The sequence below is a fragment of the Falco cherrug genome, chromosome 9 (genome assembly GCF_023634085.1).
Source record: "Falco cherrug isolate bFalChe1 chromosome 9, bFalChe1.pri, whole genome shotgun sequence".
Lineage (NCBI taxonomy): Eukaryota > Metazoa > Chordata > Aves > Falconiformes > Falconidae > Falco > Falco cherrug.
In genome coordinates, this window is record NC_073705.1 from 52,867,274 (window position 1) to 52,892,271 (window position 24,998).

The 24,998-nt window shown below is 43.1% G+C and overlaps 1 protein-coding gene and 1 long non-coding RNA gene across 3 annotated transcripts in view; one reads left to right on the forward strand and one right to left on the reverse strand.

Moving 5' to 3' along the window:
- The window catches only part of CPXM2 (carboxypeptidase X, M14 family member 2), a 79,256-nt gene extending 67,566 nt beyond the window's left edge, over positions 1-11,690 (reverse strand). Inside the window, exon 1 of the mRNA XM_005439237.3 lies at positions 10,979-11,690. Within this exon, the coding sequence (XP_005439294.3) occupies positions 10,979-11,306 (328 nt within the window). The 5' untranslated portion in view covers positions 11,307-11,690. The remainder of the gene's footprint in view (positions 1-10,978) is intronic.
- The window catches only part of LOC129736783 (uncharacterized), a 41,136-nt gene continuing 27,635 nt past the window's right edge, over positions 11,498-24,998 (forward strand). Inside the window, exons 1-4 of one of the 2 annotated variants that reach the window (XR_008733856.1) lie at positions 11,498-11,598; positions 14,147-14,435; positions 22,348-22,409; positions 22,825-22,972. This is a non-coding gene — a long non-coding RNA (uncharacterized LOC129736783). The remainder of the gene's footprint in view (positions 11,599-14,146; positions 14,436-22,347; positions 22,410-22,824; positions 22,973-24,998) is intronic. The other variant, XR_008733855.1, reaches the window with a different exon arrangement.

The window sequence follows — 24,998 nt, forward strand, 5'->3', positions numbered from 1 at the left end:
AGCTTGTGATGACAAATATAATTCTAACAGTTTCTGAAGTGTTTTCTGTAAATTCTCAGTACATAAGCTATTAGAGGGGGAAAAAAAGAGAAAAATCATGTTGTCAAAGGCTGAAGTTTTAAGTCCTACTTTTATGCAGTCACACATGAAAGGCTGTTTGGCTGAAACTGAAGTTTATTCTAAATCAGTGAAAAAAAAAATCTCTGGGATGGTTGAAATCCAGCTCTGTGTTCAGACACCCTCGGTCACGTATATGGGGCAAACTTATTACACTATTGAAGGTTATATTGGGGAAAAGAAGAGTGCGTTAAAGCCAATTCTGACATAAAGGGTGGTTGCAACAGTGGTGGTAGGGAGTGCTTACACCCAGGTTTGAGATCAGCTCTTCTAAGATACTTTCAACTTTTCCCTCCATTTGACAGATGTTTTAGGAGGACTTGAAAGTAGAGAGGAGTCATAAACCTGTCACCATAAACCACTGTATCTCTGAAGATGAGAACATGAAAATACTCTGATTTCTGGAAAGGAATGAGAAAGATGGTTGTCAGCTGCTCCCATCGCAAACAACACTGTCCCCCAGTACACCACAATGACTAATGCACCCAGGCGGTTTACTGTAAATCTTCAATGTGTTAGAGGAAGGAGATACTTGGCCTCACTCTGTGCTCTCAAACATAATTCCTCTTGAAATGGCCGACTGTTTTGCTTTCTAAAGCTCATATAAGGAAACAGGTAAAAGGCAAATCTGGGGACAACAGATAGCAGACCTCCTGAGCCCCTCCATAGGCCAAGTCTGAAAGTCAAGCAGGGACATTTGGGGTTCCCTTTTAGGTCCCAGCTAGGAGGATCAATCCTGTAGAGCCAAAAAGAAGGGAAATGACAAGAAAACTAGTGGATTTGTGATACATGGGAATGTGAGGAAGAAATAATCCTATAATCTGTAATTGAAGAAAGCAAATCCAATTTAGGAGATTAGTTCATCCAGACAATGGCTAACATTGAGGTCCAAAAGAAGAATAATCTGAATACAGGACTCTGGTACTTAAGCCAACTGAACCCCATTATAGACCAGGTGAGTGCTGTACATAGATTTTCATCATCTAGAAAGAAACACTACTGGGTATGCTATCTGCTGTGTACTAGGATTCAAAACTGAGCATTTGTCTGTCCACATCTCCTGGATGGATCAATACACTGCAAATATGTCCAGCGCAGCAAGTTCTGGGAGAAACATGGCCACCAGACAAGGCAATGGAACAGGCTGCTCCAATTTATCTGACTTCAAATGATTGCCCAGATGGCTGAAGCACTCGTATGTCTGTTGTGACCATACGTCTCGCAGGGAAAGTTGCTGAACATCAAGCTAGTGAGGCACACAGGTGTTGTCAGCCCACACTACAGGAGATGCTCCTTTTGTTTTAAAGCTCAGGAGGAGCTGAATGGGGCTGGAGAGCAAGGATGAGCGTGATTCTCCAACATAAAGACTAGGGGATGAGAAATCCTTCCCTGATGATTACTTGGGTATTTGTATTAGCTCTCAATGAATGAAATAGAGAAATATCAACCACAGTTTCCATCACCACCACCAAAATGATCACTATCTGTGGCTGTATTTTTAAGGAAAGGAACTTCTTTCAGATTGCAATCTGTTGTTGAGCACAAGACCATACCTCTTCCAAAAATATCTGTGTTTCTAGAAGTTTAAAACTATAAAAAGGCACATAATCCTATAATATTCACCTCATGAAGATCTAAGTTGTGTTGTTAGTTGAACTTGGTCCTTGGGAATCATGTTGATCATAGGAGAACAGCACTATTGCCAGGTACATACCTCACATAATTCACAAGCAAGCCAAGGCTGACAGTTACATAAATCTGTCAGGCAATTCATTAAAACAAAAAAGAAAAAAAGATAAACCACAAAATAGATCTGTAAATAATTAAGAAACAGAGAGCGAGCACACAAACCCAGTTAATCAGGTTCACTATTCACTTTGAAAGTATTTCCCGTGTTGGTAGCTAGAAACTACAGAGTAGATTCACTGTGCAGTAGAAGGAAGTAAAAAGACATGTAAACTGCCACTACATGAACTACATTCAGCTTACGTATACAACAACATTTGGATACAGCAGCACTTTTTTGAATACAACAACCTGCTAATGTTTGTGTGAAAGCAGGAGTAGAACCGTATTATTTACTATTACTGTACTTCTACAAGATTCCCATATGTAAATAACCACAAGTAAACAGAACATTAATCTCCTATCTGGGTGCATTCACTACTAAATTAGATATGCAACTCCACCCATGAGCAATGGTTTCTGGAAGTCACCATGGCCTGCTGAAGCTTGCCAGCTTTTTTTTTCTGCAATATCAAATCCCAGTGGACGCACTGTGATGCAGCCCTGCACAAACCATGCAGGTTTGGGGTGGTTTGGGGTTTGCTCATGTGTCAGAATAGGAAATCATTCACTCTTTCTAATCCAAGAGTAAAAAATGTTTCTCCAGCTTTGACATAGTATTAGTATCTTACGTATTTTACAAGACATTGTTGTAAAATATACTTTACAGTGTATAGGGCCCAATTCCCATTTATAAAGCAGCTCCTTTAAACACCTCTCCAGAATCAGAAAGTCACTTTAAAACCTTGTTTAGTTTAGAAAAACTGTAGATCACTGTGGAAATAGGGAATTAAAGCCTCATCTCCATTTAACATATAACATGGTACAAATCTTTGCTTGCCAATGCCAGTATGTTACCCACCAGAAAGGAAGTATTTTATGTCCAAAAGAGGACTTAGATAAGTATCAGCAGACTCACCAGACTATCTTTTGTAATTTTGTAAAATTCAAAAAGGGCTAGAGAGTAACAGCTAAACCCAAGTACTCTAAGGATGCTTTAAATGGCCCCCACGTACTTCCTCTGATGTCTTCATAGGCACTCTGACTCTCAGAGTCACCATCTGGCATGTCTTCGTTCCCCCTCTTGTTTTTCTCACCTTTTTTGTTGCCATTTTTAGCTATGAGTAGAAAAGAGAAACTGTTTCCCTTTTACACCTGTCAAGTTGATTTAACACTGCCTGATGACTGTGCAAAGAATAAAACGCCTTGCTCTTCTCCAATAGTGCTCCATCCCTTCCAGCACACAGCAGACACCCAGAGTACCCTGTTCTTCTGACACTGAGATGATAAAACCTCAGAGGAATGGAATCCTAAATGTTCCTTTTGCTGTGCTACAAAGAAATTAAAAATGTGTTTTCATCAGAAGCAATGAATTACAATTGCAGTGTATTTTACTAACAGCTTAACATAGGTGTTTTTCCTTACTTCATCAAATATGCAAAACCCCAACCAAACACCTTTTGAAGTCAACTAGAAGGCTTCCAGAGGAGCAAGGCTAGCCCCTGAAAGAGGTAGGTATGCCCACTGATCAGCATCATCTGCCATCAAGGAAGAGAAGTCCCCATCAGGAAAATAATCAGGCAGAAGCAATGTTGGAGACCCATCTTGGGGCTGGCCACAGTGCCCTCTAAATGTTCTTATTCCATCATCCATTATTTATTCTTGCCTGGGCATGGATAGCATGTTCAGGTAGGTGACTGAGAAGTAACTTCTACATTGGAGATGTAACTGCACAGATACAACAGACATGACCATCCCTGAATGAAAACCCATGCCAAATTGAAGGAAACTTGAATGCTGTCTTTGATTCATGGCCTGTTGAATTAAATAGAACCAAACTGCCTGTTAAGGTAGCTCCCAGGGACAGAAAGATTAAAGGTGATTGCCTGCTCCTAATATGAGCGATTATCCCCAACACCTCTGTTTTCTCTCAGTGAATGTTTGAGCTGAGTAAAGGCTACAGAGTGTTTTGCACGTGTGATCACTGGATTTTGAAAGGCAAATAATTGTGACTACATCAGAACTTGCTTGTTCCCATTTTCCTTGGGTACCCAAACACCTAAACAAAGGCACGTATTTATATGTTCACTTCAAAAAGCCTTGCTTTATAAAAATAAAACAAACAGACAACAGTACCACAAGACACAACCTCACCATAAGCCTGACAAGAAGGCCAGATGTAATGCATCCTCTGCATAATAAGGATACAAGCACAGGCAACCACCATGCACCAATATGGCAATCAAACCTCAGCTCTGTACCCAGGCAACAAATCTTTAGGTAATCTGGTTTTTACACAGACAATGAATTGGGCAAGCCTCAAAAATCCCAGGAAGAAAAGGCTCAGATATTGAAAACTCAAGAAATTACTTCTTCTACACCATACCTTCCATTTCCACTACTTCAACTTTTTGACAGATGCTAAGTTCACATAGCTGACAAGTCTTCACACCAAAACCAAAAGAAATAAGTGAAATTTGATTGTGAACCATTTGAATGACCTGTCTAGCCAGCTCACTGAAAAGAGAATAACATTAAAAACCAAGAATGAATTCAGATAATGAGTGACTTGTAATATGCTGGCATTTCAGGAACAAGTCTAGACTCAGGTTCATACTATTAAAATCTATTCAGTGAAACTGTCCCTTTTTCAAAGGGATATTTTTCTCACCTTAAAAATTAGTTTGAATTCACAGAAGGCTGCTAGGAGAATTATTGTAGAAAACTTCTCAAGCATAATCAAATCTGTTTATTCTGCTTATTTTTTTTTTTTCCTCATGTTACATTATTCATTGAAGACATGGGTAAGGAAAGATGCTAATCAAAAAGATCTGGCCAATTTTAAGAGCATTGCTCATTATTAATTCTCAGTCATCTTTTGTCCTCTTTTGTTATGACATTCTAAGTGGAATGGCTACATTATATTTCATTATTCTGCACATTTGTAGAAGTGCTGATGAGAAAATAGAAGCATGTAGATGAAAGCAAGCTCATTAAATGCCACACGTTTTCATCTTTGCTTGTCACATCTGGCAATTAGGAGGGGATACAGGTTATATTAAAATTCATGGGTTATGCACCTAGGGCCAACAAGTTCATTCTTAAGAATTATCAGTATAAGAAGTCTGAGCAAAAGCTTTAAAATTAAAATCTGCATTCTAGGTCACAGGAGTGCTTCACTTTCACAGGAATGGAAGCCAGCTACAAAGTTTGAGAGAAAGGATACCAGTGGGCTAGAAAACAGCACTGGTAAACACTCAGTGTTTAGGCAATTCTGTGCTTATTTCTTCTTAGTTCCTATAAAAGTCATTTATCACTGACTAGCCTTCACTAGAGACCAGCCTATGTATGCAGTCATCCCCAGCCTTCATTTTACCCTCTGATTCCGTTCTAACCCAAAAGCCAATTTCCTTTCCCCCCAGAATCTCTTCTTTATTTCCAGCTCCTGCCCGCTTTCCCTTCACACCTTTCCCCTAAGCTCCCTGACACGCTGCAGAAAGCCGCTGCTGGCTCTGCTCCTGCCAGACCCACGCCAGCTGCCCGCCCCGGCTGGCTTTCGGCCCCCCATGTTCCACTCGGAGGCACCTCACCAATGTTTCTAATGACTTCTTCCTAGCCAGAGCTCTGAGGCATTACCCCACCTTCAACGTGCTGGACTTCAAGCGTCTTTGGAAAACTTTGATGACTCTTTTTGTTCCTAGGCTTCCTCCTGACTCTCCAGGTACACCCTCAGCCTGCCTGTGTTTTCAGGCTTCCCCCTTTTCACCTTTCCTCTAGCTAACCCCATCCAAACCCCCTATTCCAGCAAGCAATGCTACCTCTTCTTTCCATGTTTCCTTCCGTTCTAGCTGGAAATCTGGCATATCTCTCTCTAAACCTCCATTATCTTGTTGTCACAGCACTGTCAAAACTAGCTGGCTGCAGCAAGGCTTTTACCATCCCATACCAGGGTAACATCAATAAGTAGTTCCCACATTGCCCCAGCACAGCCACCCATCCCCCACAAGGTTTCTAAGGTTCCTCTACTGCCTGTGCTGTTCCTTCATCCTCTTCAGGCCAGTCCACCTTGCTTCTTGCCTCTGCTGCATCTGGCTTCTCTCTTCTCCGTGTGCCTCTTCCAGGCAGCCTCTCCTCACACAGGCCCCCTTCTTCTCCCAGGGCCTCACTTTATCTCTCCTACATCCAGGGAGCTCTCTCTTCTCCCTCTGTTTCTCCTAGGTCTCTCTTCCTCCACTCCTCGTTTCATCTGATGCTCCTCTTCCATACCCCTTAGAGCTATTTAACTACTTAGCAGGAACCAGCCACAGCTGCACATTATCCACATCAGCCAACCCACCGCCCCTCAAGCCAGCCCACAGCTGTATATTATCAATGTTAATTAACCTGCCTTCGTTCCTCTATAATTCCTCTACATCTCATATCTTGATAAACGCCTCAATGAACGTAATATTGGTCTATTTTTATAAATACAAATTCTTTCTGCAAGATAAGTTTTGTGGTTGCATGCATTGGTCCTTTTATCCTCTTTTTGCCTTCCCTTACTGACTCCTCCTCAGACATGTGGTCCGGTGAGATCCTAACCCACTCAAGAGATTCCTATGCACTACATAAATTAAAAAAAAAAAACAAAACAAAACAAAAAACAACAACAAACCAAGAAAACAAACCCCTTAAGAATTATATTGTTGAACAGGTGGCAACATTACCCCAAAATAAACAAATACGGGGCAAGTAAACAGTGATGCATCTGTGAACTTGCACCAAATCTGGGGAAAGCAACAGATAAGACAAGACAAAGGAAATCATGATTACTACATACACACATACATTGGATTGCGCAGAGATCAGACACTGGAAGACCTGTGAAATACAGAAGAAATGTGCACTAAAACCCTTTCTAATCACTGTCATACAAATAAAGATTACACTACTCCTTTGTTTTCTAAAGGCAGTTAGAATTGAGGTATGGCCAGAACAAGAACTATTCTAACACGTATAACTTTCGTAAATCAAATCAAAATAATTACAGATTTAATTGTGGTAGATTTGGGCACAATAGGATTGTCAGTGGGACTGTTCAGTCACTACCCAGACCAATGTGCAACACTGAGCACTGTTCGTGGGGACCTCAGTCTTGTAAACTCCTCAGTTTTTTGCCTGTGTTTTGCCTGTGTGCAGACGGACCCCCAAACCATCTGTAGGGATCTGCCCCACAGATGGTAGCTGAGACTGCATTTATTAAATTCTATTAAAGGCCTCATAAAAGAAAAACATTGATGTTAATAAGACTCTTTCCACTGATTTGAATGGGCTTTGGATAGAGGCCTAAACAAACAAGGATGGAATTAGAAGATGGAAGTATGTATAGAAACCTGTCAATCCAACTGTTTACCTTCAAGGATGACTTACTACCACTTCATTTACGAGTCATTTAAAGGGCAAGGAGGCAGATTGATATTTTTAACTGTTACCTGAATCGAGTATTTGTAAATACTGATTTTAATAATACATTTTTTTTAAAAAAAAACAACATTGTAATGTCACTGGCATCAGTAGGATTTCTTTCTACACTAATATTTCAGAGACTGAAAATATCTATATTCTCACCGCCTTCAGTAATTAGCTTAAATAAATTGAGTCTGCATCATCTGTTATGTGCTGTGTCCTTCAGACTGCTATGTTTGATTTCAACTTTGATTCAAAGCTAGGGCTGATCAGTACCAGCTGCTCAGCCAAAGGGCAGATCACACATTCCGGTTTCTCCTCTTTCTTCATCCCAGCTCCCAGCCAGCCTATTGTTTGTTACAACTAATTAATCCCGCATGCCCCAGCTGCCAGCAAGCCTCACAAAAAAACAGATTTTTCAGATTTTTGTATTTACTGCATGTCCAATAAACCAATTCCAGTTCTGGATGTATGTAGTACACATAAATGTGTACATATATGCACAACACACATATTTACAGGGCCAGATGTGTAGTTACTATTCATGGATACCTGTTTGGAAACTGCTATTATTATTCCTAGCTGACCTCTTAACAGGTCAAATGTGAGAAATCATTGGTACGTATTTTTATTTAGGTACCTCTGTGAGGGGGCAGATTTCCAGATCTTCATTTCAAACTGGTCCCCAGTGACATGTCACTAAGCATTGGAGTCACTGCATTGGCAGGACCTGGCCCTTTCCTGCCTTTGGGAGAGGAGAAAGAATAAATTTCAAATATGATAGCCAGAACTTTTAACACTGTATTTAAAATTGCCTGACACTTCCTCCTAAAAACCTCCTGTTTTCACTTACATCTTTAACAAATGGTAACTATTCTCTGCTGGGTGTTTGTCTTGGGGCTTATTGTGGCTATTTCAGTTAAAGTAATTCAGCTGCTTCTGAGGAAGTACACTGCATTTTCCCATACTAAAGTCAGAGTAACAACTAGTTTGTTGGGTTGGTATCAAACCTTCATGTGCTGGAGTGAGGAGCGCAAGTTTGGTAGAGGGGATCAGTTGTTTGTTGCAGCTCTGGCTAATTTTTTAAGAGCTCATAAAGGCTTTAAAACCTTTTATTGCACGTGGCTGGTGAAAGCTTGGAAATTCAGCTGTGTCAAATGAGCACAAGCCTGCTGTGGAAGGAGGGACTGAGCTATTTCTAGCTGCTTTTGGTGGTGCATCATCAGCCTTTCCTGTGCTTCGCCTTGACCTTGTGCTTGGCCATGCTGAGGAAGAGAAGGAGGGTGAGGAAGAACATAGCCTGACTGAATGCAGAAATAAAATTACTTCCTGGACTCAGAGTCAGGTAGGATGGAAAGTAAAAAAGAAGGAAATTAGAAGATGAGTCCTGCACATGTCAATTGGTTGGCACACAATGAGGTGCTTTTTGGGCAAGGTTTGAGGAGTCGTTTTGGGTTTTTTTTTTTTCCTATTCTCATTCCATAACTTCCTATATTAAAAAATGAATGTGATTACATCTGTAAAATCAAGCATTCTTAGGAAATGACCACATCTGGGCTACCTGTAAGAGCTCTGTGTGTTCCCCTAGTAGGTCAGTGGTGTAATATAGTTTGAGTTTTGTACTGCTGTGTCTACACTGCATAAACAAAACCAGGTTTGGAAGGGATGAGTGTTCCGTAATGATGGAGGTTGTTACTGATATAGCTGTTGCACCTGTTTACTTCTCTGCACCTGTAAAGTGCTCAGTTCAGTGGGTGGGGAACAAAGAAGATGCCTATCTGTAACTCATAGAATGGTTTAGGTGAGAAGGGACCTTAGACATCGTCTTGTTCCACCCCCCTGCCCCTCCCCCCAGCCCAGGCTGCTCCCAGCCCCATCCAGCCTGGCCTTGAGCACTGCCAGGGATGGGGCACCCACAGCTGCTCTGGGCAGCCTGGGCCAGCGCCTCGCCGCCCTCACGGGGAACAATTTCTGCCTCACAGCTCATCTACATCTCCCCTCTTTCAGGTTACTTTATCATTTATCTTTATTTGTAAAGATAGATGAGCATTGCTCTCACAGGGTGGATGCTATCCTCATTGCTGTCATGTTTGGTAGAGTACGTGTAAAGTCATGGTGCCGGGGAAATTGGGAAAAAGCACCCATGAAAGTTAAAGCAGAGTTGAACTGCAGAAGACCCCACCACAGGCTGGAAACATGTATTGTCTCCACCGCGTTGAAGAAGAAGCCTGGTACCTAGTTAGGTAGCTTTAAAATACATGTGTTGCCCCTGGTTAGACACTAAATCTAATAAGCCAGTCCTTGAGATGGTCCAGGCAGTATTGTCTGCTTGGGAAGCTGCTGCCTGGCTGCTGGCCATGGAGGGAGCCACGGGCACAGATGTCTCGTGTCTCTGCTCCCCCGCACAAGGTATATTTGCTGTCATCCTTGACTTCTGCTGTGAGTTACACTGGCAATCTAAACTGCCTGCCCCATAAACTGTTTTCCAGATTTCAGAAATAGTATTTTCTTATCACTGTTATTATCAAAGCTTGTATCTTGGCTAACCAAAGTCTAATTAATTTCTCTTAGTGTTAACATTCAATAGAAAATATTTTGTTTTCTAACTGCTACATGTAACTGGGAAAAGTTAAAGCCACTCTACAACCCTTGATCCTCTGTTTTGCTGTATGCGTGTATTAATGGCTCTAAATTGCAAACTTTGTGCCATATGCTCCAGCTGTTAACATTAAAAATTAACCTTCTGAAGTAAAGGGGAGTTCATCTGTAGGGGAGTAGGATTTGGCCCCAAATTTTACAACTCTAAAGTTCATGGGCCAAACTGTCTCTGAAGTAAACCAGTAAAGTACCTGCCATACTTTTGGGAAACACGTAATATTACTTTTCTTTCAGGGTGGTGTAATTAGCTTTTAATGGGAGCAACTGGATGGTAAAAGCTGATCAAGTCTCTGCCGACTTTAACAATTGCATATTTTCATGCAATCCAAAGCAGAAAATAGAAAATGGAATTAAGGGTGGCCTTTTTTTTTTTATTATAAGGCATCTTTGTTACTGTTTACTTTCTTGGTTTTACAGGTCAATAATTAAACTGAGCTTGTTATGGCCTAGTCTTTTACAGGAAGATCTTTGTTTACATATCTTCCTCTGGAGAGCTTTGAAGTGAAATCTCAAAGAAATTCACAGGTTTATAAGTAAAATTAATTCAGAAACATCTCTTAGATTAAAATGACAATGCAAAAAGTAAGGTGTCACAATATACAATCAGCTTTTAATATGAAATCTGTCTCTCTTTCTTTTGCTTATAGAACAGCAGCATTAACAACAAGCCAGTTGTCAAGTGTAATTAAGAAGGAAAAGTCCATATCCTAGCAAGAGTGCAGCACAGTTAATACATTACCACTCTGAAATCTCTTTACTTGATGAGGAAAGGGTTAAAAAGCCTATAAAAGTTCGGTAGATCTGTTCTGTGGGATATAAAAAAATTAATGTGTTGTCATCATCATCACCATGAGAACATTTAATGTTATTATTACCAAGACTGCCATTAACTGGATATTCATTAATGCTAAAAGTCACAGTCAGCATGAGATTCAACAGACTCCAAGCTCTGGAGGAGGAGGTGGAAAGTTACCTGGTGGAGTTTCAAGAACAGATTTTCCTTTTTTGTTGCTTTTCTTCGGTTTTAACTCTTTCCTGCTCGGTTTGAACCCTGGGTGCTCCTCTGTCTCTGCAGCACGGATAGGTCCTTCCTCTCCGGGTTGCTCCGTGAAAGGAAAAAGCTCTTCACCGGGATATGGAAAGGAATAATAATGATCCCTGTTGCTAATCTCCTGCAGGTAATAATCCTGATCGTCCATGGGTGCAGCCTGGGACACATCCCCCAGCAATGCCAGCTCAAAGGCGCAGAGAGCGAGGCAGAGTTGAGAAGGACATGAGCCTTTCTTGCTACGGGCAATCATCGTTTGCTTTTGCAGAAATCTCCTCTGCAAGTCCCAGAACTTTATTTGTAGATGGGGAAAACGGAGAACCCTGGCAGCTGGCAACCCCCCCTCCCAGCCCCCAGAGACACAGAGGGCTAAAGGAGCCTGCCTGTGAAAAGTGCCTCCGCTTTGGGCTAGTTTTGCAAAAGTTGCGAGGAGCGCAGCGGGACGGAGGGCTGTGGAGGGAGGGGGCAGGACGGGGATGCATGTGATCGTCAGGCTTACCAGCCAGACAGACGGACAAGCGCTCCGCTCCGCCGGCGTTTGGCAGGTGGGATCTCCAGCGCGGTTAGCTTGCTGCTTTTCCTCTCCTGCCTCTCTTGCTTCTTTTAATCTTTTTTCATTATTACTGCTGCTTTCTTCCCAAACCAGAGTTACAAGACGGTTTCAGCTAAATCCCCTAACAGTTTCCTTAGCCTTCCCGCATGCAGTGGATCGAAGGGAGCATTTATTCAAAGAAAAGTAAACTTGGCAGCCCGCCTTTGCCTCCCAGCCTGTATGCAAAAGTGTTTTCATCCCCCAGATGATGCTGTGCAGATGGGGGTGGGCACACAGAGCCGGAGATGAACCCTGCCTGCAGCTGGCAGACTTCATCTGCCTGTACTTTGACCCTGGGCATACAGGAGGATAAGTGTGATGTGGGTCTGTGGCAAAGAATCCTCATTCCATACATGCTGTGCTATATTCCCTTTCATGGTGGTTTTTTTTTTTTAGCTTTTACAAACCTAGGATACCCCTCCAACACCTATCTCAGCCTCCCTTGTTTATTTTAGTTTATAGATGTGTAACTTTATATATAGCTTATATATAATTTATATTACTTTATATAGACATTTGTGTGTATATATATTTTTTGTATATATATACACATATAAGTTATCGATAAGTAATATAACTCAACACATACCTTGTGCCAATTTATAAGAGGCTTCTCCTGGGCCATATGGGAGCTCCTTGGACTCAGCCTAGCTGAAAACCAGAAAGGACATGTTTCATCAGTGGCCCTTTTTCCCATTCTTTTTGGAATGATCCTGACTTTTGTTCTCTCTGAAACGTCTTCTAAACAGATTAGGACGCGTTGTGCTAGCAGCTGCACACATGCAACCCAGTGTCATTAATGGAATCAATTTGTCTCAGAATAAAATCTTATCTTTCATCTTTTTCATAGCTCTAAAATAACCTTCAGTGCTGAAGGAAATGTGCAGCAGTTGGCTCATGAAATATGAATCCTTATTCCTGTGTTGAAAATACCAGCTTATATTTTCATCATGTATATTGTATTTCTTGACATTGTCCAGTCAGCTAGGAGAAAGCATAATGTGTTGCCCTGCTCGTTATTCTGCCTTTGCAATCACACTTAATATGTGTTTCTCATAACTTTAATACCATAATAAGCATAGTTTCCTATCTCAGTACCTGTGCCTTTTGGTATATTTGGTTTCCAGACTGTGGGCGATTCAGTCCCCAATATTTAATGATCATCCTTGCTTTCTTAGTTGCTATCCCAAAAGCAATTTAGCAATTATATTGTGTCTTTTGTCATTCCTTTTAGACAAATGAAAATATGCTTTCACTAGCAATTCCATTTTTATTTTCCATTTTTACAATTTTTAAAATCCCAAAACTGTGCTTTTTCTATTTTAAATATAGGAATTTTCATTTTCTAAAACAAGAATAAAATATACTTTGATTTTTTTTTACTGTTTTACTGAATTATATATATATATAATTTCATTTTTATTTGATGAAAAACTGCTTCCCATGTAACTTTTCAGATAGTTTTATCTGGAATAGATGGCTTTGTTACCTTGAGCACACAGTGTGCAGTGACTGGGTGGAGTGTGGGAGCTAAGACCTACTGGATATGGGTGTGAAACAGGCTTCTTGTTCTCTGCATTCAGTGGCAGGCTGAATATCCTGGATATCCCGTCTTAGCGATTTCACAGATGTTCTGACTTCATTTTCCCTTTCCAAAGTATCCAGTCCTCTCCTCCCTTGGTCCTAACTTCTGAGGACAGAGCACAAGCTACAGAAAATGTGTACAGTTTTGTTACCATTTGCAGCACAGTCACTTTTTGCAAATGTTGTAGACATTCATGTACCTAGGGAAGTAATAAATAGACTGTTCCATGACATCATTAATGACCTATTTTTTCAATAACTAAAGGAGCTTTAGCTGCAAATTATTATTTCACTCATTGCAGTGGTCGAAGAAGGATACATAGAAATAGAAGAGGATTTACCTTTCTGACCATAACAAGAAGGATTTTCATAAAATACAGAGTTAAGCATATGTTAATTAAAGACCTGAGGAATGCAGTTTGGGGGGTATTTTACATTATTTGCTTTTATCAACTTTACATGTGTAAGTTACAATAATGTATGTAAACATCATCTATTTTCTCTCCCATACAATACCTTTTTCTTTAAAGGGACAACTGTGTGGGCTTTTTATTTTTAATTTATCATATATAACAATGTGTCATATTGAATTTGGACCACTTTAATAGGTGAGTATGCATAGGAGCTGTATATATGTAAATGCATGACTATAATATAGCAGCAAAAATCTTCTGCCGATATCAGACCTGTCCTTATTTAAGACCTAAAAAAATACATTTAAATGACACAAATATCCACCCAGATGTTACCCAGATCACCCATCACAATACCTTATTGTCCATGTATCCAGCAATTCATTGCTGTATGTTCATGTTAAGTGAGGTGTTGGTGATAAAATTAGGGGGCAAATCATGCTCCAGCAGCGTTTTGTCTCATTCTTTCATCTTGCCCCTAATAATTTCTGAATTTGCTGGCAGATTACAAGTGGATGCATCAAAGCAGCAAATATCTCAGTGAAGTTTCTAGTCATTGCAGTTAGCTGAGTGTCCCTGCAAGGGCCTCCTCACCAAGTGATCTGAGCTAAAAGGCTACCACGTGAGCTTGTGTGTTGGTGGAAGTGGGGGAAGCTCAAGCATGCCTTTGGGGACACCCGAGCCAGGAGAGGCTTGGTGAGCAGTTTGTGGTCAGCCATGAGGATGTACCCAGCAGGACACAGCGAGGGACTTGAGGACCAGCAGCTTTGCTTGTACACCTCCACTTTTGCAGGTAAGACTTTTGCAGAACTTCAAGCAGTGCCATGCCCGTTTCTGCAGTCGCCACAATTAACTCTTTTCACTCTGTGTGTACCTACCTTAAGAAAGATTCACTTACCCAAACATACCTATCAATATCTATTCCTAGGTCTTGACTTGTGTCAATAACCAGCTTCCCTACTTTTATTTTGCTTCAATTTTAATACTTCCTGCGGGTGTGGGTACGGATGCACCTTCCAGACTCCTCTCTGGTTTTGGGGTGTGCATGCATCCAGCCAGCTGGTACCACACAAAAATCTGTCTCTGGGCAGAATTTTGGTCTTCCTCCCTCTAAGATGTTTTTACCAATTTTTTCCCCTCTTTCAGCGTACATACAACTTACAGGAAAGAAGGTGTTTTTTCTTCTTAGACTGGCATGGGAGTATTAAGTTCACTGAAGGCTCAGATGTTTTGTGCCCAAGGGCTGCTCCTTATTTTTGCCTATGAACCATCGTGATAGCTTTTAAAAGCTTGCATTCGATGTGGGAGGAGATAAAGCTAACTAGTATTTTTGCAGAACAACTGTAACCAGCATTATCATCTCCTCCTGGATCGATGCCAGTGATAATGTGTAAGTCATTCTACCATTTGCTTTAAAGCTTTGCCCTGCTGAAGTGAAACACAACATGCTGTTATCTGCAAACAAGCAGAGCTTTCCCCCTCTGTTCCCAAGAAGTATTTATTTGAAAGATGAAGGTTTACCCTCTAAGCTGAGTTAACACTTCTCAGGCAGCGTATTTTGAGCCACTTCCAACAACATCCCTGGAAAAAAAAGGCACTCCCCTTCACCCCTAGCTGCAGGCAAAAAGTTATCTTTAGCCTGGTCAGTCCCCATGTCACCCCTGAGCTGGAGACACTCAGGTGCCAGCAGTGGAAGAGCACAACTAAGCCACCCTTTCCTGCCCTTCTTATGCATCAAGATGGTGTTTCCCAGCTCTTATTTCACATATACTGTTCTGACATTATATAGCTTTTGTGGAACTAGCGGTTTGTATTCGGGAGAACTGGGCTTTCTGTGTTGCGTGTTTCCCCTCCCACCTCTGCAGCCTTGTTTCTCCTTATCCGGTTGTCAACAATCATAATTTCATGAAGTTGCTGAGATGAGCAGCTCTGGTCTCAAAGGGGGGAAAGGATCTTCGCACAGAACTTAGCAGGGTTCATTGAAAAAGCTTTAAACTATATTGGAAGGGGGAAAGGGATAAACCCAGGCTTACTAGAGGTAAGCCTGGGGGTGGCATGCCGATGCTTGAGGGACTGTGAGGTCTTTCGGTCTGCTGTCTCAGTGGAAGTAGGGGATGGAGATCCATGTGCAGCAAAGATGCAAGGGTTATTGATGTGTTAGAAACCATGGAAGCCCTGAGAAGAGTCACACAGGAATTAGGGCTTGTGCCCCAAAAGGTGTTGGGATCAATTGCCCAACTGAAGTGCATCTACAACAACACGGCATAGGCAGCAAACAGGAGTAGATGGAGACCATCGTGGAACAGGAAAACTATGGGATAATTGCTGTCACAGAAATGTGGTAGCGTGACTCACACAGCTGGAGTGCTGCAACGGATGGCTGTAAGCTCTTCAGAAAGGGTAGGCAAGGAAGGAGAGGTGGTGGGGTCACCCTGTATGTTAGGGAGTGTTTTGATTGTCTAGAGCTTAACGATGGTGATGACAGGGTTGAGTGTTTATGGGTAAGAATCAGTGGGAAGGCCAACAAGGCAGATAGCCTCCCACCAGGGTATTACAGACTACCTAACCAGGATGAAGTGGCAGATTAAAAATTCTAGAAGCAGCTGGGAGAAGTCTCATAATCATTAGCCCTTGTTCTCATGGGGAACTCAACTTGCCAGACATCCACTGGAAACAGAACCCAGCGGGGAGGAGGCAGCCGAGGGGTTCCTGGGGTGTGCGGCAGGGAACCCCCCGACAGCCAGTCAGTGCCAGCCAGGGAAGGTGCCCGCTGGACCTGCGGTGTGGGGACAGGGAAGGACCTGTAGGCGCTGTGATGGCTGCGGGCCACTTTGGGCACAGGGATATGAAATGATCAAGGGTTTGGTTCTGGGAGAAGCAAGAAGGAGGGTCAGCAAAACTGTGCCTTGGGCTCCTGGAGGGCCGGCTGTGGCTGGCTGAGGGGCCAGGCTGGCAGAGCCCCTTGTGAGGCAGTCCTGGGGGGCACAAGGTACCAGGAGGGCTGGGTGGTCTTCCAGATGGAAACCTTCCAGGTGCGGGAGCATCCCATCCCCCTGTGCCGGCGGGGAAGGAGGCTGGGCTGGCTGAACGGAGAGCTTTGGCTGGAGCTCTGGGAAAAAGGAGAGTTTATGGCCTTTGGAAGAAGGTGTTAGGCCACTTGGGGGGACTACAAGGAGAGGTTATGCAGGGAGAAATTAGAAGGGCCAAAGCCCAGCTAGAACTTAATCTGGCCACTAAGAGACAATAAAAGACAATTTTAAAAAGTTTCTATAAATACATTAGCAGCCAAAGGAGGCCTAAGAAGGATCTCCATCCTTTATTGGAAGTGGGGGGGAAACCGTGACAAAGGATGAGGAAAAGGCTGAGGTAATTAGTGTTGCCTTTGCCTCAGTCTATAAAAGTTAAACCCGGTCATTCTCAGGGTACCCAGCCCCTGAGCTGGAAGACAGGGATGGGGAGCAGCGTGAAGCCCCCACAACCCCAGGGGAAATGGTCAGTGACCTGCTCCACCACTGAGACACACACCATCCATGGGGCTGGATGGGATCCACCCGAGGGCACGGAGGGAGCTGGCGGCAGCGCTCACCGAGCTGCTCTCCATCATTTATCATTGTCCCGTCCTGGCTGAGCGGGGGGCCCAGCTGGCTGGGAGTTACCAAATGTGACGCCCGTCTACAGGAGGGGCTGGAGGAGGATCGGGGCACTACAGCCCTGCCAGCCTGGCCTCGGTGCCGGGGAAGGTTACGGAGCAGCTCATCCCGAGTGCCGTCACACGGCACGTACGGGACAACCGGGGGATCAGGCCCAGCCAGCGTGGGTTTGTGAATGGCAGGTCCTGCTCGACTGACCTGATCCCCTCCTGTGACAAGGTGACCTGCTTGGTGGATGAGGGAAAGGCCGTGCATGTTGTCTGCCGAGGCGTGAGCCAAGCCATTGACCATTCCCCACCGCATCTCCTGGAGGAGCTGGCTGCTCCTGGCGGGGGCAGGTGTCCCCCTCACTGGGTACAAGCCTGGTGGGTGGCCAGGCCCAGAGCGTGGTGGTGACAGGAGTCACCCCCCGCCGGCGGCCGTCACACGTGGTGCTCCCCAGGGCTCGGCGCTGGGGCCGGCTCTGTTTAATCTCCTGATCGATGACCCGGGTGAGGGGATCGAGTGCCCCCTCAGTCAGGTTCCGGCCCACACGCAGCCGGCGGGAGCGCTGACCTGCCGGGGGGCAGGGGGCTGCAGAGGGACCTGGGCAGGCCGGGCCGAGGGGCCGAGGCCACCGGTGTGAGGGTCACCCCGGGTCCGTGCCGGGCCTTGCCCCTGGGGCACAGCCGCCCCCGGCAGCCGCGGGCTGGGGCAGGGGCTGGGAGCTGCCCGGCGGGAAAGGGGCTGGGGGGCTGGGCAGCAGCGGCTGGGCATGAGCCCCCCGTGTGCCCAGGGGGCCGAGAAGGCCAGCAGCACCCTGGCTGGTAGCCGAAGCAGCGTGGCCAGCAGGGCCAGGGCAGCGCCCGTCCCCCTGCGCTGGGCACTGGCCAGGCCGCCCCTCGAAGCCGGGCTCAGCTCTGGGCCCCTCACTCCCAGACAGACCCTGAGGGGCCGCAGCGTGTCCAGAGCCGGGCAGGGGGCTGGGCAGGGGGCTGGGGCACAGGGCTGGTGGGCAGCGGCTGGGGGAGCTGGGGGGGCTCAGCCTGCAGAAAAGGGGGCTCGGGGGGCCCTGATGGCTCTCAGCTCCCTGGCAGGGGCTGCGGGCAGGGGGGGTCGGTCTCTGCTCCCAGGGAACCAGCCACAGGACAAGAGGGAACGGCCTCGAGTTGCGCCAGGGGAGGGTTAGGTTGGGTGGCAGGGAAAGTTCTTCTTCACCAAAAGGGTGGGCAAGCCCTGGCACAGGCTGCCCAGGGAGCTGGTGGGGTCACCAGCCCTGGAGGTGTCTAAAAGGGGTGTAGGTGTGGCAGTTAGGGACACAGGTTAGCGGTGGCCTTGGCAGTGGTGTTTAACAGTTGGACTTGATGATCTTAAAGGTCTTTTCCAACCTAAATGACTCTACGATTCTATGAAGTTCAGATTCAGGACTGCATTCTTACTGAAGAGAGGTAGAGTTGTACATGTAAGTGAAGACCTTTTCCAAGATCTTTTTTTTTTTTCATACTACACAATCAATGATCACATGTTTGTGCTTAATTCTACTTCACACTGCTTCGTGACTCCTGCAACTTCTCCTTTGGAATATGTGCATCATTTTTTTAATTGGAGAAAATCTTTGTGGTTGGAAAGAAAAGATGAAAAAATAAGCATCCCTCTTTCATTGCCATTCCACGGTAACTTTCTGAGGTAGCACATAAGGTTTCTATATGTCTTGGCATCAAAACAACACTAAAAATAACTTTCCGTCTGAACACCAGTAAAGTTTCTGTTCCTTTGTACTTCAGATCTGTAGTAAATCATGGAGCACAGGAGCAAGAAAATTGAATTACACTTTTTAAGCAGTCATTTTCTTTTCCACATAAAGCGTTTACCCCTGCTGTCAACAAGTTCAAACCATCTCAGAGGAAATGGAAACCTAAAACTGACATTTGGAAATACAAAGTAAACTGCATTTAACATTTATGCATTTCTTGGATGCCTGTTTCTTACATACGTAACAGAGACAGATACTAGCTAGCTGTCCTTCTGCTTGCCTGCACACACTGCATGCATCCTGGGGTATCCAGGCATTTAAAAGCCTATTTGCACTTGTTGATAAGGCAAATGCTTGAAAGAGTGGCTTTTACAGCAAAAACGACAAGAAATGAAAACAAGCTCTCATACTGAGCCATTTTACTGATTTTTAAGAGTCATTTGACTTTAAAGGGAATGTCCTTATTTTACCATGTAAGAGATACCAAAAATTACGGGATCTTAACATTTGTCTCTGAGTATATCAAATAATGATACAAAATATGAGTGAGTCTAACGTATATCCAGTTATGCTCCCTCCTTTGTGAGCAGGCTGCTGTTTCCTTTAGGTAAACAGATTTTAGAATAAACAAATGACAATAATGGAGGTAATAATTTCCTTTAGCAATTGCTTATTTTAACTGGACAGAAATGCAGCATGCATCTTGACTGGGGAAATTACCCCAATGCATTATTCTCTCTAACTTTTCTCATAAGAACAACACTACCTTCAGATAATCATTCAGCATATTGCTTTTGTGCTTGTGTCTGAAGGAGCTCAGATTGCCATGGAAACAAAAGTTCCTTGTTCTCCTACACTTCCCTGTGCTATGATATGATTTTCACTATATGAACCATTTTCTTAGCAAGAAAAGGAATTGCGGGATTTTCATGTTTTGGGCATCTCAAACTCAAAATTTTAGGGATGGCTCAGTTCATGGCAGAAATGTTTTGAATGTGGAGCAGTGACTGCATCCATCATTATTGTTATTTAGGGATAGTTAGATCAGATACATCTGCATCAGTCCATTTCTGCTGGAGAAATGAAAAAGCTCCATGTACTCTTTTTCAGAGTTTTCTTTACTTTTTGCTTCCAGATGAGAAGAAACAGCATTTTAAGAAAGACAGTGTTACCCTGTGACATAAACAAAGCCAACAAAAAGAATTTCTGGCATTTTTGTAAAGAATGCAATAGTTCTTTTTTTTTTCTTTTTTTTTTCTTTTTTTTTTTTTTTTATGATGGGAACAACATTTCTTCATGCCCCAGAATGCCTGTAGATTTTCTGTTGACAACACATTGCCCTGACATTTGGCAGCCACTGCTGGATCAAAGCCAGCAGGATTATCACTAGGAAAGGGACTGAAGAGGCTGCCTTGTGATTACAAAATCTGTAAAGCTAGCAGTACAAAAAGGAGAATTAATAGTAATTTTTTTTCTAATGCTATTTAGTTTTGGTGGATTTATCAGCATTTGAAATACTTCAGGTCTCCATTAGTCAATGATTTAGAGTTTTTTGCACTGTTCAAAAATGGGCAAATTCTATGTGCATTTTGTTTTAACACTAAGACTGAGCCAACATTAAGCCAACAGAGATGACTGGATGACAGTAGTTTATGGAACAGTTGGAGAAAATGGGACGAAATGCCCCCACTGTGCACACAGCCAGGCTGCGGGTGATGTGCGGCTGGAATGTCCCTTTTGGTTTGCTTGTATGAAAACAGCCACTTCTAGCAAATTCTCATGGACATCACCTACCTGCCAACATCTGAATTTCAAAAAGTAATGACTCTCACATTTCAGTCTGGTATTTCCTGGACTAAAATTGCTGTACGTGTGCCATGTGGAGTGTGAGCAGTATGTTTAATGCATCCCAGGCAGCAGCAGGGAAGTGCAATGCGGAGTTTGTCTGAAAGCTACTCAAAGGCCATTTTTCTGGGATTTCTTCAATATCCACAGCCTAAGTGTAGCCTGAGAAGTCATGGACAAAAGTCTGGTGGGAACTAAAGGTTCCTGAATATACTACTGAATGTAGTAGTCTCTGTCATGTTAAATGCCAATAAAGTTGGCAAACGCAATGTTGTCAGAGAAGAGCCCTTAAAATGTCTGTGTTTAAGGATTGTGTTTTAAAGACAGAACAGCAAGAACTATTCCTTTCAGAAACAGGTAGTAATCATGGCTGTGATTAATTTGGCTGATAAATACATAATGTGATACTTCTGTATAACTGTGTCTCTGCAGAGCTTATGTCCAAACCCAAACAGATTCAATATAATTTAGTGAAGTTTGATTATTTATTGTTAATGTATTTGTTTGAAGGTGGAAAGAGGTGATTTTGTTTATCTTTTATCTTCATAATCAGATATTTTTGACAATATACTGGAAGTACCTTCCATAATGCATTTGTTTATGAAAACAATGAAAATGCAAGAATTTATAGGAAAGAAAAGCTGTGAAATGAGTTTTCACTTGTCATACAGAAGGCATCAAAGATTCATGTCAGACTTACATTACTGTATATGCCAATATAATTTCACAGCTATGTAATAAACTTGTTTGAACTTGACTTATAGCCATTAAAAAAGGGCTTGTGCCAGCATGTTGGATAAAGTTATTTGAAAGCTGAAGGGATAGGCTTTAAAGACGCAGTGAAGCTTTAAGGTGATGGAGATGTTTACTAATATGTGGTATAACATAAATTACAAAGTTCCACGGAATTATTTTGCCATCTCATATCACAAATGCCCAACTGTTTGAAATGCACTAATATATTTTTCCACTGGGATGGTGAAATTCACCTTGCTTTTTAAAAACTATCTTAAGTATTTAATTTCCAAAAATCATAGAGTAGGCTAGGTTGAAAGGGACCTTTGGGAGACCAGCATCTCCCTTTTTAACCCCCTTTTAATATTAAAGTGTAATATCTCTAAGACAGAGTTTACTTCTCGCGGTGTGGTTGTATATCCCGCTCATGAGATCAGCACTGTTAGAGATATTATTGACTCCCACAGTTATGTCATAAAGAGTAGCATTAACATTTGGGTTACTGAATTTGACTTTTGGAAATACTGAAACTTAGCCAACTACACCCCACAGTGCAGTTCAGATTGGTTTTGCTTGCTTCGTATGGGTTATGGCGAACAGTCCAAGTAAAATACCTTGGCTTCACTTGAGGCCAGATAAGCTTGTTATTTGAGTAGGGAGTAATTTCCAGAAGCATTCATCAGAACTTAAACAGCTTATCTTAGAAATAATGATGATAATAACAATAATAATATTTTTTAAAGGAAATCACTTGTGACTGATAGTAAGAAGAACTGCTGTCTCCTTTGCAACAGTATTGAGACAAGTGAGTTTCGTGGGGTTTTTTTACTGTTACAACCGGATGGATAGCAAAACTGCTACAAAGCAACTTGAAAATTCTCTGGCATTTTTAAGGATGCCGTTATCTGCTGTTATTGCTTATGACCTTCTTTTCCTCTCCTGCCTGTGGTCCCTACATGTTTACCTTGGGATGGGCCCCCTCTTCTTTGGCCATGATGTTGCATGGCATTGACCATAGTGTGTCGGGGGAGAGACTAAGCCCCGAGGGCTGGCAGACCAAGGACCATGCTGCTCCTCCACATAGTGAGGCATTATATAGTTAAGCAGGATCCACAATTTTTCAGTGTCACTTTACCAGATTTTAATAAAAATATTGCTGCTGAGACCTGCCTTCACACTTGTGATTGTGTTCTGATTCGTTGTTCCTTTCTGCTTCTCAGTGGCCACAGTCTCACGGCTCCATTTCATGGGAAATCTCAGAAGATTTGCAGTGGTTTTGGAATGAGATCAGTAGATGACCTGCAAGGCTGGCAACCCAGGGAATGGGACATCTGCAGACCTGAACATTGAGGCTGGCCTGATATTTATGTAGGTATAACACTGCACTGTAATGATCTTCCCTATCTAGTTTCACAGGTGATTTGAAGCCATACTAAATATGATGTTTCTTCTGAATATAAACAAGCATTTCCAAATGCATTCATCATCAGTATTTTATTCACTTTAGACAAAATCCTGGCAGAAACTCACAAGAGGCTCCAGATCATTTGCAGGGAACATTACCAAAGGCCTCTTTGCTAGCAAATGAGGAAAAATGAAAATTTAGTTCCTCTCTCTCCAGAGAACTCCATCATGCACTTACAGACTTTGATTATTTAATGCTGAGTGACAGCTTTAGGTTTTAAGGGTACTTTACTTGTGTTTTAAATGAAATTACAGTCATATGAGGTCATGATGTTTTATAAGTTGTGGAAGCCACTTTCAAACACTCATCTGAAAGCTGTGACTATATAAAAAAAAATGTCACACCCTTCCTATATATCTGGATTATCTCCAACAAATTTAAACTGCCAGGGGTGTTTTAGAAGCATCGTTTTTCCATCCTCACTCCCTCAAACCCCCATAATTTATTTAGGTCTTTGCAAATGCCTGTCCCATTGTGCTGCACTGTCACCAAGCTGTCTGTCCACCCGTCTACCCAGATGTCTGTATATCTGCAGTGGCCTTGTAACTAGTCACACTGGAATCCTTGAAGGGCTTCGTTTGAACTGAATGGAGAAATCAAGACGTCACATAAATTCCCTTCGCATAGTATGAAAATTGGATGAATAGTGAAAACACAGCCAAATTAGTAACCACAGAGATGGAAAACTGCACTGTGAATTTAATGATTTTCTGTTCTATTTAGCTGGCTGATTTCTCAACATACAGCTTCAGACCAACCCAAGCATATGAATCCTTTTGCCAAGCTGGCAATTTGGGGGTGTGAAAGAGAGCCAAAGAAATTCAGTCAGGACAGGGGAGAGGGAGATATGAAGAAAAATTGAACTCACTGTGATGAGCAGGCATAGGAATCAATCAAGTCATTAGAGAAGAGCAGCCATAAGTGTCAATTCATTAAAGAACCATACAGGGTACATAGAGCAGAGATCTAGAAGAAATTACGCTCAGCGTTCTTTCTGCCTGCACATGCTACCTGTACCTCAAGTTCCCCCAGGACACTTGCTGCAAGCTTAGGGTTTTTTCATTATTTCTACATCAGCCTCCCTTTTCCCAAAGGCTGCAAAGGTCCTCCAGTCCCTCTGCCCCCAGTCAAAACAGTGTGTCATAAGTCTCCCCTGAGGGAACATGCACCATCTGTAGAGGGTAGGTACTGCTGCTCTGCTCATGCGAGAGACAACGATGGTCTGAAGCTGCCATTTCTGCACCAACACTTCTGGTGTGTGATTTCCACAGCCCTTGCAAGGCTAACAGGCGGGGAGGGGAGCAGACTGCTGAAAGCTCTTCCTGAGTGAGCTTCCAGACCTGTAGGCAGCACATCACCAAGCGGAAGGGAGTTTTATAGGCACATTTGATTTAAATCACACATATTTGTCTTCAGTGCAGACGAAAAAGGAAACTTCACTCACAATACCTGTCCTACCAATGAGGTCACCATATGTGGAACTTGGGTTGCAGTTAAGGACTTCTGGCTTTTTAACAGCTATGAGTATGTCGTGATTGGTTTCTTAAACTAATATGAATACAGTCTTTGGCAGCAGATCATCTTCTCTGAATTTTTACAATGAGCCGAGCTGTCAGCCACATCTTTCTTTAATCCTAGAGCTGCAATTATTTTGATTCTTGATTCAGTAGGTGCTTTGCTTTGAGACCTTGGTGAGTACCGTTTGAGCACAGTGGGAAAGTCCTTCCCTGTTCTGAGCCACCTGGCAGTCGGTGAACATGGATGAAGGGCTCTGAGCCATGAGGAGGAGAACACTCAGGTAGACATGAGGCTCATCAGTGGTCATCTTCCTTACATGCCTGTACACCTCATCATATGTCTTAGCAATTCACTGCAGGGCACTGCTAGTTATTCAAGACACTCAAGAATCCACTCACACAAACAAAGGCT